Genomic DNA, 16,045 nt, shown 5'->3' with positions numbered 1-16,045 from the left:
CAAAGAAACAGTTCACCCTAGAGAAAATATATATTTATTTATAACTATATTATGTTTGTTTTAACATCAGACATAAGCCCTTCATACATTGAGCAACACTTGCAGGGATTGGCACTGTTACATGGTCAGATAATGCCCTGCTGGAAGGAGGCATTTTATAACTGGGACAGATCCCAAAGATCGTATTTTTAGAAGTAGATTTGTTTGCTTCTCCAGGTCAAAGATCAGTTCACCACAACCAATGAGGAGCTCATTCAGTACAACCAGATGAGAGAAAAAACCCTGTGCAAAGAAGAAAGGAATGGGCAGCTCACACAAAATTAAGGCTAAAAAGAAATTTAAAAGGGAAAAGACAGCGTCACCAAGAGAGTTATAAAGAAGTTTAAAAGTACACGGGCTGCTTAATAAGTTTAATGAGATTAAACAAATGCTGAGGACAGAATTCAGTACCCGCAAAGTTAATTTACCATAATAGTTTAGGAAAAATTACAGGCTCAGAAACTTGGAGGAATTCAAGCATTCCAGCAGTCCTGAAGCAGCAGAAAACAAACACATCTCCTAGTGACAAATCCATCTCCTCTTGCCATGCAAAGCCCTTTTTTGTGGACCCCGTTGAAATCTCACAGCAGCCAGAGGTGGGCATCTCAGATACAGCACCTCAATTAACACCTCTGAGGAACTTCAGAAATGGAAATTACACTAACGTGACGACTTTCTACACAGCTTTCATGTGAAATTAATGGTAGCAGCCCAAGGAATTGCAAATACAATTGCAAGTAACTTTAGGGACATTTTTCCTATGGAAAGTAAAAAAGGAACTCATTAAATGTGGTCTGAGAATTTGCAATCAAACTGTAGATACAAGATCTAGCCTAGCATAAATCTACAATACTGCCAAGAGTGACTATTCCACCCACTTGTGCTTGATCCTCCTCCTTCCTACACCAGCAACTACAACAAAAAAAAAAAGAGTAGCATAAATAACTCCTTCAGTCACAACAGCTCTCCAGCTTACCATTAGTGCCAGCACAAAAGGAAAAAAGATGACAGAAGTTCACCAGTTCACACTGGTGCAAGCTCCCAATATCATTCCCCTACAAGCTGCTCGAGTACCTCAGCTGCTTTGTGGTACTCTTATACACTGCACCCAAAAGCCTTATTTGCACCACCAGAAAGAACATGCCCAAAAGCAGTCCTAGCGTGTGCCTCAAGTGTGCAAACAAGCTTCCTGCACTGCTGTCTGCACCTCAGCTTTTACTGTAGGCAATCCCTTTGCCAAGTAAGAGAAGCGGATCGTTCTGGCTGCTTCGCATAGAAAGCACTCTTGGCAGAACAAAATGGAAGTTTCTTTTTATTACCCATGCAGACATTGCTCTTGCAACTGCTGGAAGTAGATAACTTTTCCATTTACCAACCCAGCTGCTGCTGTGTCCGCTGTACGAACTGCTGGTTGATTTCCACTGGGATTACAGAGCTGTCCCCAAGCTTGGTATTTCCAGAGGACTTCACTGTGCAAAAAGCTCTGTGGCTTCTGACGTGACAATCACAGGAGAGTTTTTCTTAGCTTTTGCAGAAGGGGGGGCAGAAAGGGAGGAGTGAGATGACTTAGCAAAACACACTGCAGATTAGCTTTTAGGCTGATACAATTTGCATTTAACCTAAATGTTTTCGTAAAGGCTGCTATTAAAGAAAGCAATGACTTTAGGAACAAGTCCTTAAGAATAAACAAAACCAAAACACTAGCCCTGCTTGGCACATTCGGAATTGCTCTCCAGAGAGCAGCTGTGCAGAAAAGAGCATGCACACATCTCCAAGAGGACTTGGGAGCTCAGACGTAGCTCTGCTAGAAAACCCCTGAGGCAGCACACCACGGAACATCAAAAGGAATGTGCAGTGCTAGGAAGACAGTAGTAACTTTAACTTTTAGGCTTTAACGTCCATCATCACTTACTTTCATTAAGAGTGTGATCTGTAAATGCTGGGTAAGAAGTACCTTCACAGAGTCACGGAATTGTAGGGGTTAGAAGGGACCTCTAGAGATCATCCTGTCCAAGCCCCTGCCAAAGCAGCTCCTCTCTTTCAGGGTTGCCCACGTCGCAATTTTTTAATCATTATTTTTTTCCTAGAACCACCTTAAGATAAAGTAGCAGGAATAAAGCAACTACAAACATGGACTCATTCCCTCAGAGTCCACTTCAACAGAGGACTAAGATGTGGTAGGCCAACTATTTCAGACATGGAGAACCACCAAACCATCCAGCACAAAGCTGTGATGGAGATGCTTAACCAACTGGGGGGAGGGCAGGGCACACACACACACACAAAAAACATGCATCCAAAACAAACAATCCACCAAAACACTAACCCATGTATCTATAAAGACCTAAATAATATCTTCTCTATATGACTCACTCCAAGTCCCAGAAACTCACTGTAATTAATGCAGATTTCAAACTACCTTGGCTGCAGCGTTCCCAAAGCAATATGTACCTACAGCTCTCCCATAAAACAGATCAGAATAAACAAAAGCTTTCTATCTATCCTAAAGTTTTTCTCCTTTCTGTTGTAAAAGTTCACTCCTTAAAATGACATAAATGCATGAAAACACAAAGATGTCTTGGTTGCAACACCAAGAGGGAAGGCCTCTTGTGCAGCAAGACAAAAGATGCAGGGGGTAATTACTGCGTAAATGTTCCATTTGAAACGCTGTATTGTTGTGAGATCTGCCAACTTAATGCTCAGATTTGCTTCTTCCTCCTCAGCAGCAGTTTCACAAACACATCCAACTTCCTATAAATTTGCTTCTGTCAAATGAAATAGTTAAGTACAGCATATAGAAACTGCTAACTTAGAGATCACCTCACAGAAACGTGCTCACCGGATCACAGCTGACTGTGCTGGACAACAAAACAGGTCTCACCTGGCTCTGGCCAACAAATAAGCTCATTCAAATCAGTTTCTCTCAATTATATATTTCAATGATCTGTTTACTTTTTTTTTTCTTTTTATGCCATCTCTACATATTACCAACCCAAAAGCAGGCAAAGGCTCTCAGCAAAAAAGAAACGCAAATACAAAATGAGACTGTCACAGATCTAGAAAGCACTCCTCTTCACCCCATGTCCAACCAAACCTCCTTTAAACAAAGCATTTCTGATTCCACAGTGCCTCCTCCTGACATGCCAGGAATTAAATGTTATCAATAGTGACTACAGCTGCAGCATTGCAGTGAATTCCCAATGAGTTATCAGAGCGTTGATGAACAACTTTTATCCCAGTGACACTCAATAACCCAAAATCACAGATACATCACAGCAAATGAGCAACCCAAATCCCTAGCAGCAGGAGGGATCCCCAGCTCCAGGTTGGTCCTGTCAGTCACAGGACAGCAGAAAAACAAATGGGAGAAAAATAAAGGTTGGGCTTATTCACATATAATGGTAATCATGTCAACTTCAGACATCACTGACTATCTGCTTAATGCTGCCCAGCATTTACAGATCATACCCTTGATCAACGTAAGCGATGAAGGACCTTGAAGCTTAAAAGTTAAAGGTTTGTTCTCTGTCCCAGCTAGCTTTGGTTTTAAATCTGACAACAGATGCTGTTGTATCACTGAAATAACAGAACTTCCCCATGTACGTAATGTCTACTAAAAAAATAAACTTCAGACTTTCAAAAACAATCCCAAATTGCATCAGAGAGGCTTAGATTGGATATCAGGACAAAATCTATTCTTCACATCAAGAATAGTGGCCAGGCATTTGAGCAGGCTACCTGCAGCACTGGACGAGCCCCCATCCCTGGAGGCATTTAGGAGATATGTGTACATGGCACTGACATGGGTCAGACTGACAGTTGGTCTTCATGATCATAAGGTCTGAATCAATTATATGATTGATTATTCACAAAGAGACTGCTTCAACTGATCAACTAGCGAGCCGATATTAGAGCACATAAGACTATTTGGACTATTTACTCTCAGACTCAGGAGTTCATTTCTACACGCCTAACACTCAAGGATGTTTGAAATCCAACTTTTCAACCGATCTGTGAACCTCTACAGGAAACAAAATTGAGTGCATGCAACCTAGGTGATATTCCTGGAGATCCTCAGAACAGAAATAAATCCCAGGCTTGAGAAAAAGACCAAAAAAAGCATAAACTCTCCCCAGTGATATTAAAGAAAGATCAGGAGGTTAGGTTCTTCAGCTCACTGGATCTGCAATCAAGAGATGAAATATCATAGTTAAAATTCACTGGAGATCAAAACATCAACAGGCAATGCCAATTTACTACAAAGTTCTGTTCTTAATTTATTTAATAAAAAACCACACTCACTTCTTCCTGAGAAAAAGGAGTTTGGATGGTACTTTGAACATAAATATCCACTGCCAGCATTTACCAGAAAAGACACAGAATGTACACTTTCCAAATCTTCCTGTGTATTGGCAGCATAGCACACTAACACTACATTCCCCCCGCTACGTCCAGCACACTTCTGTGTGAATCCCCTGTGCTGGATTCTGGAAGGACCACAAACTTCTCAGTAGTGATTTTATTTAACTAACGCACAGATGGAAAAATGTCGGGCAGGCCAAGCAGCAGGATTAGATCTTCCATGATTTCACAGCGTTGCAACCGTGCTCCTATGTGCCACAACACTTGGTATTTCCACTCCAAGGAGGAATGCAATAAAACAGACTGATTACATGTAAAGATATAAATCCACAGCGCCATAAACACATCTTTAATACTCATCAACACAGCAACTTCACACTCCGTAAAAAGCTCACCCAAAAAACGATGCCTGGGAAAGAATTTCAGGAAGACTGTGTTCAGCAGAAGAGACTGAAGCCCCTCGTGTCCAAACTATTGCCAAGAATTGAACTTGATATTTCCTTGCTGAACCTAAATTGTGCAAAAACAGCTCCTCCTTATTCCAGGTGGAAACACACTCCCTGCATTAGTTTCCCTTTCAAAAATCAAGGTTATCTCACATATAATGCAACTCAGGGAATTGAGAAAATAAAATACTGGCCCAGGAAGATGAAGAAATATCAGCCTGTTACGATCTGGCTATTAGGGGAACCGTGCTACAAATCAGAACCGTTTGCCCCTAGTGCTACATTCCAGAATAATTCTTTATTTTGGAGCAATATAAATGAATTCATGCTAAAGCATACAAGTTCCCAAGGCAGTATTACTTCCACATTTGGCAGGCTCCACAGCCTGTAGCAGAAGGCAGGTTTGTTTTTTTACAAGACAGAAAGTGAAAGCAAGAGCACCCCATCAGGAAGAGGAGGGTGGGAGCTCATTCAGCAGTTCCTTACTCAGAGGTCAATTCAACAAATCCCAATTTATTTTCTTCCACCACAGGCTGCCTCTTGCAGCTCGGCAGCAGCACTGAGAACCCAGCAGTGGAAACCCAAAATCCATCACACACGACGCACCATTTTTATTCATTGTCAATACTGCCCCATTTTTCAGGCACTGTAGCACATACCCACATAGCAGCAAGCTTTATTAAAGCACTTGTTTTTGCAATTTAAATTCAGCCACGCAGGCTGCTATCCTCAACTCAAACAGTCGTGCTTCTTGATTTAAACTGAAGCAAGAAACAACTTCACAAAGATTATGCATGCTGAGTGTTAAGTAATAACTAAAACTGTAACTACATAAGGTAACAAACCACAGAACATTCACCACCACCTTCCCCCCCCCCCAAGTAGCTGTTGTATTATTCAATTCAGATCAATTTAAACTTACAAACCACTGTTCATACCAAATTCTGCAGGCTGTAGTAAATAATAATAATACATTCTCTTTAAGAGGTTTATATTTGCATGCAATTACAACAAATGAAGAACTGGCTTGTTTTGGAAGTTTAGATGGGACCTTCACTTAACTACTGACTGAATATACCACTGAACCTCAAAAGAAAAGTCTTGATTGCATCATAAAATCAATTGTAGTGCTAAAAGCAACACTGCATTTTAACACTGATTCGTTAAGAAGATGAACGTGGAGAATGAGAAACTATATTCTTTGCCATTAAGAAAAACAGACTGCACATGCTGTCTCAGCAATAACAACAGTTACTAAAGGAAAACATGCTTGAAATAGTATTTTACTCCTTAAGTGAGTCATTAGTAATCACAACCTAGAAAGCTTTCGTTTAGCTTGCAGGATATAAAACCATATACAGAACAAATGATCCATAATCTGATGTTAAGAACTCCTAAGAACGTTTTACATTCTTAATGTTCCCCAAAAATGCCAACCCAGAAGAGGCTGAATTTCAAAGCACTACAGGTAACGCCAGCAATTAACAGTTTATGTTCACTGTTCTACCAGTGAATGACACCAGCCAACCTCCTAAATAATGGCTCTATTTTAATCAAAGCATAAAGAATTTCCTTCTCATTCCACAGCACTTGTGCTTTCACTCCGGAAGAAATTTCTTTAACAAGGTAACGGGTTTCTGATGTAAGGCATGAACAATATTCAATGTTTTGCAATCATCCTCGCTCTCTCACCTCCTCTGACCTCTCTCTCACTACTCCATCTTTTTACCAAGTTAAGCTTAATTCAATCTGTAGGCAGTGATTTCCTCCAGACACATTTGGGCTTTAAAGTACTCTATTTCAGCATCCAGAGAAAAATTCTAGGCTACAGAAGTGAGGAAATGCCTATTAGGGGAAGAAGTCTAGAAACAGACAGAAAATCCACAGAAACCAGTGGAAAAAAAATCCTGCTTTTAACAGGACACAGAAAAGAAGCAGAACTGAGAACGTTCCTATAGCAAAACCACTGAGGAGAGCAGAATCAGCCAGCTCACTTCCTTCGTCAGTGCGTGCACTCCTCCTCTTTGCAGATACAAGTATTGATCTGTACTGCAAATGCAACGTGAGCACATAATTACAGACAGCCAGCAGGTGTACCTGTTCATCTTCCAATATCTATGGATGAAGTGACTGAACCAAGAGAGTGAATTGGCTAAATTAGAATGTTCAAGTAAAACTAAGAGCTGACGATTAAAGTTAGGAAAAAGACTCAGGCTTGTGGGGAAAAAAAAAAAGCTGGGATCCTACAGCTAAAGTGGAAGTTATCATTCTGCACAGCCAAAGCTATTTAAGAAACCAGGAAAACAAGCAGTATCATTGAAGTTTCCAGTGTATGGATGATGAGCTTGGTTCACCCTGCCAGAAAAGCTCTAAGCACGCTCTGCTTGTCTGCAGTCCACACAGTTCTTAACTTGGTGAGACCTCAACAGAAGATGTCTGCACCTAGTTATGGAAACAGAGCTCAGCAAGCCAGCGTACAGAACAGGGAAAGCAAACCTTCATGTTAGTCATGACTGACCTTAATTCAAGGGTGAGATCCTTCAGGACTTAGATGCATCTATAACAAGATTTATGAACCTAAAAGAAACAGATTCTGAATCACCAGTTTCATGTGGCAGGAGAAACTCAGAATCCTGTTTCACTAGCCACAAATACATCAGGGTTTTTTATTTCTTGCTACAGAAATGTCAAAGAACAGGGTTGCTGAAATCCAGAATATTTACAGAGGAAGGGTTTGATGTTTTGTTTCCAAATCTTTATAGACTTTACCCAAAAAGTTTGCTATACACATTCCCAGTGCTTCTTAGTAAAGCACTGGAATATCTTGAATTTGCACAGCATGTCTTTGTTCCAGAGTAAAGACAAGAAAGCAGTGGATGGTTGGTTAAATTGAGCAGGAACGCTGTCATACCCTTAGTTAAAAAGTATTCTTACCTTGGAAGGCTACCAGTCACCTACACTTTACACTGCAAGTATCATTTACTTCACTTTGCCCAGTCTGATGGAAACACAGAAAGCCAGCAAAAAAGGAAAATGATCTTACATTCTTACTAGTACAAGAATGCAATGCCTCTGAAGAGGTATCATACAGGAAGACCTGAGCAACAGAAATGGCATGAAGATGCCCGGTCAAGGTGCACAACTAGCCTAACACAGTAAAAGATGTTAAAAAAATGCTTCTTGCTCAATGCCATGATGCAGAAATCCCAGTTTAAACATGCCAGAAGGACCTGAGCGCATTTGCCAACTGCAAGACATCACGAGTCAGGAATCTGATGCAACCACTGTCCCAGGGTACAGTAATAAGGCACTTTTCAGTAAAGAAGGGCATGTAATTGCTATTGAGGAGAGCACAGTAACATTTACCTCTTAGTCACCTTAACAGAGAGCTTAAAACAGAGCAAACACTAAAAAGATAAGGATAAGGTGCTTTTCTCAAAAAACAAAGGAACAGCTTTTGATTGAGCAGGGCTCATATTACCATCTAGACATTGTTTAAACCCTCCCTGTCAAAAAAAACAAAAACATAAAAGCAATTGAGCCCATCAATTTCTGCAAAAACCAGAGGAGGGAGAGGGAAAAATACTCCAGGGCTCCTTCTGACTCGTTGCTGTTGTTTGCATGTAGTCAGCGGTGGGGAAGCCCTTAGGCCAGTCCCTGGTGAGACACCAGGAACTCCTCCCCCATTGCTCCTTCCAGGACAAAGTACAAGCAGGCAAGGAAGGGTCTGATGAGGAAGCCTCACCCAACTTGCTGGGATGAACATTTTCAACAGGCTGAAGCCTCTCAGCAGAAGACCAGCACCTCTGGAAATAAGTTATATCAAGGACAAATTTGCTCTTGAACCAGCATTCCCAAAGGCACAACCTGCTGCAAGACACAAGCTGAAATAGACACCAGACCAACTTTTCCACTGCTACCCACTGAGTTCTGAAGAAATTTCTGGGTCAGTGCAGCCACTAGCAGATTGGAAATAAATAAATAAAACCATTCTTTTGCAGATTCGAGAAGGACAACTGTCATTTGACCTTTGGAAAGGTCTTTGCAAATGCATGATGAATGTAGCACTGGTAACACAGGCAAACAGTCCCTGAGTACCACCAACAGTACAAATGAAGTATTTACTGAAATGAACTTTCTGCACCTTAAAGAAAAGCGGTATCTTCCAATATATTACTGATCCTAAAGTAGGATAGAAAAGCCTCTGAAAAAATCACTTTTTCCTTTTTGTTTTTTAATGAAGAAGAACAGTTAAGTGATTTCAGTGTTCTGATGAGTTTCAGTACCAGCTCAGCTTCAGATGAGCAGATGCAAGGTAAGCCACCAGACACCAGAGCTCTTCCACGGAAGAGATGATGAAAATTTTTGCATCTTGTACCTTTAGTTTCTACATTTAAAACCACACAACTACTTAAGAAGCATGTTTAAATCACACTTAGCTGACACAGAACATGGGTAAGCTACGTTGTTTCCCTGCCACAAGCACTTTACTTGCCACAGTAGCAGTAAGCATCCTCCCAATTACAAGCAACATTATTTAATGAAGTATCATATTCCCACACAGACCATGGCTGAAGAATCGTACAGTTCAAGGTTAAAGTGGTTTCTTCTTAGCTATGCTTACAAACTTATTTCAGCTAAGGTCTAACTAGAATTCCCAGGATCCTCCCCAAACAGCACAATTCTGATCTGCACATTAAATAAGACGACCATTTTCAGCTTTATCTGCACAACTCTCCTACAGTACATTATGTTCTTTTACCATCAACTTTAAAGCCTGCCATCTCTATCTCCAAATATCCACTCTCCTGCATGATTTTCTTCATAAGTTTTCATCTTCTAAAAATCTTATCTTCAGTCACAGGTCAGAGCCCTCCCTTTCCATTTCAGATCACATTTAAGCTCTCCCCCTGAACTTGAGAATCAAACATGAGCAGACAGCAAGCAAAAACCAAGCTTTCTTAAGGGCCACTTTCACCACACCCCTTTGCCTGATATCATCAGTGCTGATGAGAAGAAGGCACCTATGCATAAGGACCAGTGCACCTCACAGCAGGGTCCATAACCTCATCTCAGGGATTGCTGAACACTGCTCAAAAGCCATTCCAGCTGTTTTTAACAATAGGGACACTTGAACTCTGTCTTAAAACAGCCAAATGCAAGGTCATGCGTTTCTACAACAAGAAGCCCTGTTAAAGGAAACAGAACTGTGTCATGAATTGCAATGACATTAAGGACTTCGGGCAGCACTGAAGATGCCACATGAACATTAATTCCTGACAAGAGTCTGCAGCAAAAAACAAAACAAAACTAATGGGAGCCCTGGAAAGGCATATCAATACCAAGTAGAAAGAGTATCATCCTTTTAAATTGCGTCAGTGAAATCAATAATGGACTATCACCCTTCCACTCAGAGGCCACAATTTCCAACAGCAAGAACGATCACAGACCTGAAAACAATGCCTTATAGTCTTTTTAAGGGGAAAAAAGGGTAAATGGATTATTTAATTAACACAAAAAATAATCAGAAAAAAATCCAGCTTTTCTTAATACCTAACCAAGCAAGCGTACTTAAAGATACAACCACTGTGACTTTAGCCAGAAAAACTTTTGTTAAAGTTCTACCTCATTTTAGCAAGTGGAGATGATCCATAATGAACAAATACAGCAATCGTCACTCGTTCAGACTGGTTGACAAAGTTACTTTAATCAGTGACTGTTGAATTCATAGCCATCAATCATTAGACAAAACTCTAAGCCTGCATGACTGAGGTATCTCCTAACTGCCCTCCAGCACTGGAGCTACCATGACAGAATGGTGAAAAAACACATACACCACCACACTATATTCATTATAAACTTCACTTTCAGCACATCCTGATTACTCTAAAACACAACTGCTTGCTCACAGAGCTCAAAGTCAAAACAAAATTGAAACAAGCTGGCACCAGCTGACCCCCTTCCCCCAAAACCACACATAAATCACGAGTGACCATTGCACAGCATTTACCACACTGCCAGCCAACAAGGCTTCAGGGGTCAGGGGCAGCAGAGGAAGCCACGCTGCCAATAAATACATTGCCACAGGCAGCTGACATGCCTCAAACCTGCAGGACAGTGTTTGTGCAAGGGGAGTTGACTTATCCTTCTCCCCGCATCGCTCTCTCCACTGCATGATGCTGAACCCAAAATTGGGGGGAAAGGCTGCATCTCCTCCCCAGGCCATCTCCCTTATCCAAAGCAGATGACTGTTCTCAACCTTCCCCAAGACTGGTGCTCAGTGCATCCCCCCTACCTGCTCCAAACAGCATCAGGTTCAGCATCAAAGACAGGTTGAAAGCATCTCCAAACAGGTTCAGCATCTCACGAGACCTGCACATCAACCCCTCCCCCTCCTATACCCCCCAGGGCAGGTGCTCACCCCTTTTCCCACCTGGCTGACCCCCCCACCATGCACAAAGCCACCCTAAACCTGTAGACCACCTCCTGCTCCTGCAACTCCTAAACGGCTGACCACCCCTCCAGCCCATAGGACAACCCCCCAAAGACATGCTGAGTAGCTGAGTACCACTCCCACACACAGCAACCCCAAACTCTACTAACTATCCCTCCCCAAATACACAGTCTCCCAAAGCTTCTGACCACCACTTTCCTGCAGACTTCATCCACACTGGACATCCTCAAGCACAGTAAACACCCCCTCTCATATACACAGCCTTCCCCAAACCCTGCTGAATATCCCTCCTCACACACGCAAAACCCGACCATCCTTCCCCACAGATGCAGCCCCCCAGCACCTATGGGCAAATGCTTCCACACGCACACAACTTCACAAAAGCTAATGGAAACCCTTCCCCACATACATTTCCTCTCAAAACTGTCATTCTCATACATCCAGTCCCCCAAAACTGCTGATAATCCATCACCACACAGCCTTTGGCCCACCGTACCCCCTCACACGCAGTCGTCCCCCCCGGGTGTTGACCACCTCAGTTCCATACATGCAATATTCCTGAATGCTGCTGAACACCTCTCCCCACACTCACAGTCCCTGTGCCCCCAGCACCTTTGGGCCACCACTCACACAGAATCACAGCATTGTAGAGGTCAGAAGAAACCTCTAGAGATCACCTAGTCCAACCCCCCTGCCAAAGCAGCTCCCTAGCCCAGGTTGCAAAGGCAGGCATCCAGGTGGGTCCTGAATGGCACCAGAGAAGGAGACTCATCAACCTCTCTGGGCAGCCTGTGCCAGTGCTCCATCACCCTCACTGTGAAGAAGTTCTACTACACACATTTATGCAGAACTTCCTATGTGAAAGATCCCATTTCCCCTCATCCTAGCACCACACACTGCAGAGAAGAGTCTGGCCCCATCCCTTTGCCTTCTGCTCCTTATATATAAACATATGTGGATCAGAGACACCCAAACAAATGCAGCCCTCATAAGACCTTAAGACCACCACTTTCATACAGTCCACCAAAACCTTTGGACCAAAGTACTTTCATACACAGCCCCCCACCCCCAAAACCTCAGGGCTGCCACCCCTCCACACTCAGCTCCCCCCAAACCTCTGGGCTACCACCCCTCCACACAGAGCCTCTCAAAATTGCTGTGCCCTCCCAAGGGCACATTCCCCCGCAAGACACCACTCCCCTCCAAGCACACATCCCCCCAAAACTGCCCATCTTCCCCCTTCCAGAGAAAAAAAATCCCAGAAAAGCCCATAACTCCCCCTACCCACACAGACCCATTCCCACTCCGACCATTCTATTCTTAAATCCCCAAACTTAACACCCCCCCCCCGAAACCCGCCTCACTGTGACGCTCCCACAGACAACCCCCCCTCCAAGAAAAACCCATTTGAGCACCGCGTCCCCACATACCTCACCCTCAAAACCCCTCCACCCCCTCACATCCCCCCCTCCCCCACCTCAGGCCTACACGAGGCCTACTCCAGGCCTAACCCTCCTCACTCTCCCAACCAGGCCCGGCACCCACTCCGCGCCGCTTCCCGCCTCCTCCCCCTTCTCCCACAGGGCGCCCAGCACAAGACCGGACTCACTCGGGGAGATAGGTGGAGGAAAAGCTGCTCCAGCGGTGCAGGGTGTAACCCAGTACCCGACTCTCAGGGCCTGCCGGCCCCGCCACCGCCATCTTGTTGTCAGCAGCGACCGCGGGAGGGGCGGGGCCGCGTTCTTAAAGGGGCCGCGCTCTTAAAGGGGCCGCGTGCGTGGCGGGATAGGGGGCTGTGGGGCGTGTGAGGTGGGTAGTGCTGTGGTGGGATGTTGAGGGGTAAGGACGGGAACTTAGTGTATTTTAGAGGGTTATTTGTGATTGGAGGGGGTTGTTAGGAGGTGTAGGGCTGCTTGGGGTGCCGTGCAATTTGTGTGTGTGGGCTATAGGGTGAGGCTGTGTGGGGGCTGCAGTGGGTTTGTGGAGCTTTGAGGGCCGCGTGGGTGTAATTTGGGGTTTTAAAGGTGTGAGCCTGTGTTGTGGGGGCCCTGTAGGGCTGTAGTGAGCCGCAGGAGGAGCGCTGGGGCTGTTGGACCTGAAGTGGGGTGTAACTTGGGGTTGTAGTGGTGTGGGGCTATGCCTATGGGGCTGTGGTGGGCTGTGGCACTGGGGAGCCCTGTGGGGCTGCAGTGGGTAATGGACAGTGTGGGATCTGGGGTAGGATGTGGCTTGTGTCTGCAAGGCTGTGTGAGGACTGTGGGATCCATCCCATGGGGCTATAGGGAGATGCCCTGAGGGGCTGCAGTGGGTTGTAGGGTCAAGGGGATGCTCTGTGAGCCACGTAGGGAAGGGGCTGTAGCAAAACCCCAACATGATGTGACCTCATCCAGCTCCTGCGCTGATCCCTGTTGTGAGTAGCACAGTTCTTCTTTCTTACTCCATTTTATTATTTATATTTCACCATCTAGCTCTGTACTTTGTAAGAATCAGAAGCAGCTTGTTTTGACAGTTCTGTCAATTTCAACATGCTGTTGTTGTTGTCGTTTTCCAAAAAAGGATTTAGAGCAATTGAAGTCACCATAAATAATGGTAAATATATAAACAAGAGTAAGTAATGAGTGAAATGAAAATGAGCTAATTGAGCGGTGCCCAGATTTAATGCTGGACCAGCAATTTGAAAGCAACTGGAAATTGAGTGGAGGGTTCTATAATTACTGAGGTTATTGGCCTTCTTCTGGTGGGTTATTTTCTGGTCTGTACCACAGCTCATCTGAGTCCTTCATGAAAAGGTTACCTGGAGGTCCAGACTGTGGGAAGGAACCCAAGTGGATTCCCATGTCTTGCAAGTTGTCATATTTAATATCTTCTTTTTTTCTTGTTATTTTTTTTCCTGTGAATTCTACTGAATAACATGTATTAATCACTTAATCTGTTGCTCTCAACGCTGCTGAACAGTTCTCCAGCAGTGCCAAGATCTCTTCAGGTTTACATTGCAGTCTCTAGTTTAGAGGGATGCTCACAGTGGGATCTCTGTTTCATGCCATGATGTTTTTCAGTGCTCTTTCCTGCCACGTAAATGGATCAGAAATCTCAAACACCCATGCAATTTCCAGGCATGTAAGATGGAGATTTATTTATGAGTTTCTCTGACTGAGGTTGACATATGCATTTTTGTTTGTTTATTTTGTAGAAATGAGATTGTTTCACTCAGAACCCTCAGAAAAGTGAAGACTTGAAGAATCCCTGGAGCAGTTTTGAGATGCTTGAGAAAGGAGATATTTCAAGACCAGGGACAAAAACAGAACTAAAATAACAAGAAAAAAAAATGCCAATAAAGTGACAACAAATAAACAGCTGTCAGTTGGAAATGACAGATTGGAGAGATATTACCAGGCAGGACAGCAAAATGCCTGGCTAGATTAAATTAACACAAGGATTTTTTTCTCTCCATTGATTTTAGGAAAGCAAGGGAGAATGCTGCAACAGAATCTGGCTGGGGGTGAAACATTTTTGCAGCAGCCTTGGAGGCTGAAAGTCAGCTGGGGATCTCAAAAGTGAGGAGGAGCAGCAAGCACTTTGTCTTGAGACCCTTTTTCAGGACCTGAGGGAACGGTGCTTCTAGCTCACAGCACGCGAGGTACCAACCTCCACAGCTTTACCTTTGCTGCTGCACTAACAAGATTTTTTTGAAGTTTGAGGTCTTAATATGGCACTTAAGATTTCATTTGGGTTGTTTGTTGGTTTTGTGTTTTGTTTTTTTTTCTGCCATTTACCACAGGAGTATTAAAGGAAATAGTTTACTGAGGATCTTGCTAATAATATACTCGCTCCTCCAGGAGAAAATATTCTACCTTGGCATTTGGAGCCTCACTAACAAGCAGCCAGAGAAGAGTGGTGCCACATAAAACTGTAACCTCTAAATACAAAATTTTGGAGGTTGCAACGAGCAGTGTTTGCCAGCTCCATGCTGGCAGCAGGGAGGAGGCAGAGGGAACGCCATCAGCTCGCTACTCACTGCTGCACAGAGCACATAGCCCCAGGAGTTTCTCTGCCCGGTGTCCTGTTACCACATGAATCAAGATGTGAACGCCACGCCAGCTTATTTTTAGCACATTTTGGACCTACAGAAACAAATGCCAGTGAAATACGCAGTACTGACAGCCCTGGAAAATCTTTATTCATCTGCAGCACAGGAAGCAGGGAAGGATGCGAGAAAGCAAACCAATCCCAAGCTACAAACTGAGTCTCCCAGCTTCTTGGGCTCAGCCTGCCTGGTGCTGCACAGATCCTGGCAGTAGCTGGGAGAGGGTTTTTCCACGCTTAGAGCAGGCCTGGCATGGCAGGGAGGAGCGTGGCGTGCTGCAGATTTGGACAGCTTGCAAGCCTCCAGCTGAGCTCACTGCATCTGCCAGAGCTCAACTGCAGCAGCGGTGGGGCTGTAAAAATGGGAGAGACTCAGAAAACTTGAGTATCTGAGCCCTGCTCTGCTAAGCCCTGTGTTTACTGCATGAATACAACATCAGATCTATGCAACTGGGCAGTCCAGGGGCACTGATGCTGCCTTGTATCACCTCTGGTAGTCACTCAGACCCTCTGCACTGTGGAAGAACCCAAAAAGAGGACACTTGGGGCACAACATGCAAAGCAGGCATGTTTCTATCCCATCGCTTGGGCCCTTGCTGAAATCCTCCAGTCCATTTAGGTATCTGCAGGACCTAAGCTGGCTGGGGGCTGGTAGATCCCT

At 44.1% G+C, this 16,045-nt stretch overlaps 1 protein-coding gene across 1 annotated transcript in view; it reads right to left on the bottom strand.

The window, feature by feature from the left end:
- The window catches only part of MKLN1 (muskelin 1), a 102,963-nt gene extending 89,949 nt beyond the window's left edge, over positions 1–13,014 (bottom strand). Inside the window, exon 1 of the mRNA XM_065743779.1 lies at positions 12,911–13,014. Coding sequence (XP_065599851.1) covers positions 12,911–13,002 — 92 coding nt within the window. The 5' untranslated portion in view covers positions 13,003–13,014. The remainder of the gene's footprint in view (positions 1–12,910) is intronic.
- Between the last annotated feature and the right edge of the window lie 3,031 nt (positions 13,015–16,045).

This window comes from Cyrtonyx montezumae, unplaced genomic scaffold, assembly GCF_038088225.1.
Source record: "Cyrtonyx montezumae isolate F1298 unplaced genomic scaffold, pur_monq_1.0 scaffold_3, whole genome shotgun sequence".
NCBI classification, from domain to species: domain Eukaryota; kingdom Metazoa; phylum Chordata; class Aves; order Galliformes; family Odontophoridae; genus Cyrtonyx; species Cyrtonyx montezumae.
The sequence above is the reverse complement of the archived record's forward strand: the minus strand, read 5'-3'. Positions and strand labels throughout refer to the sequence as shown.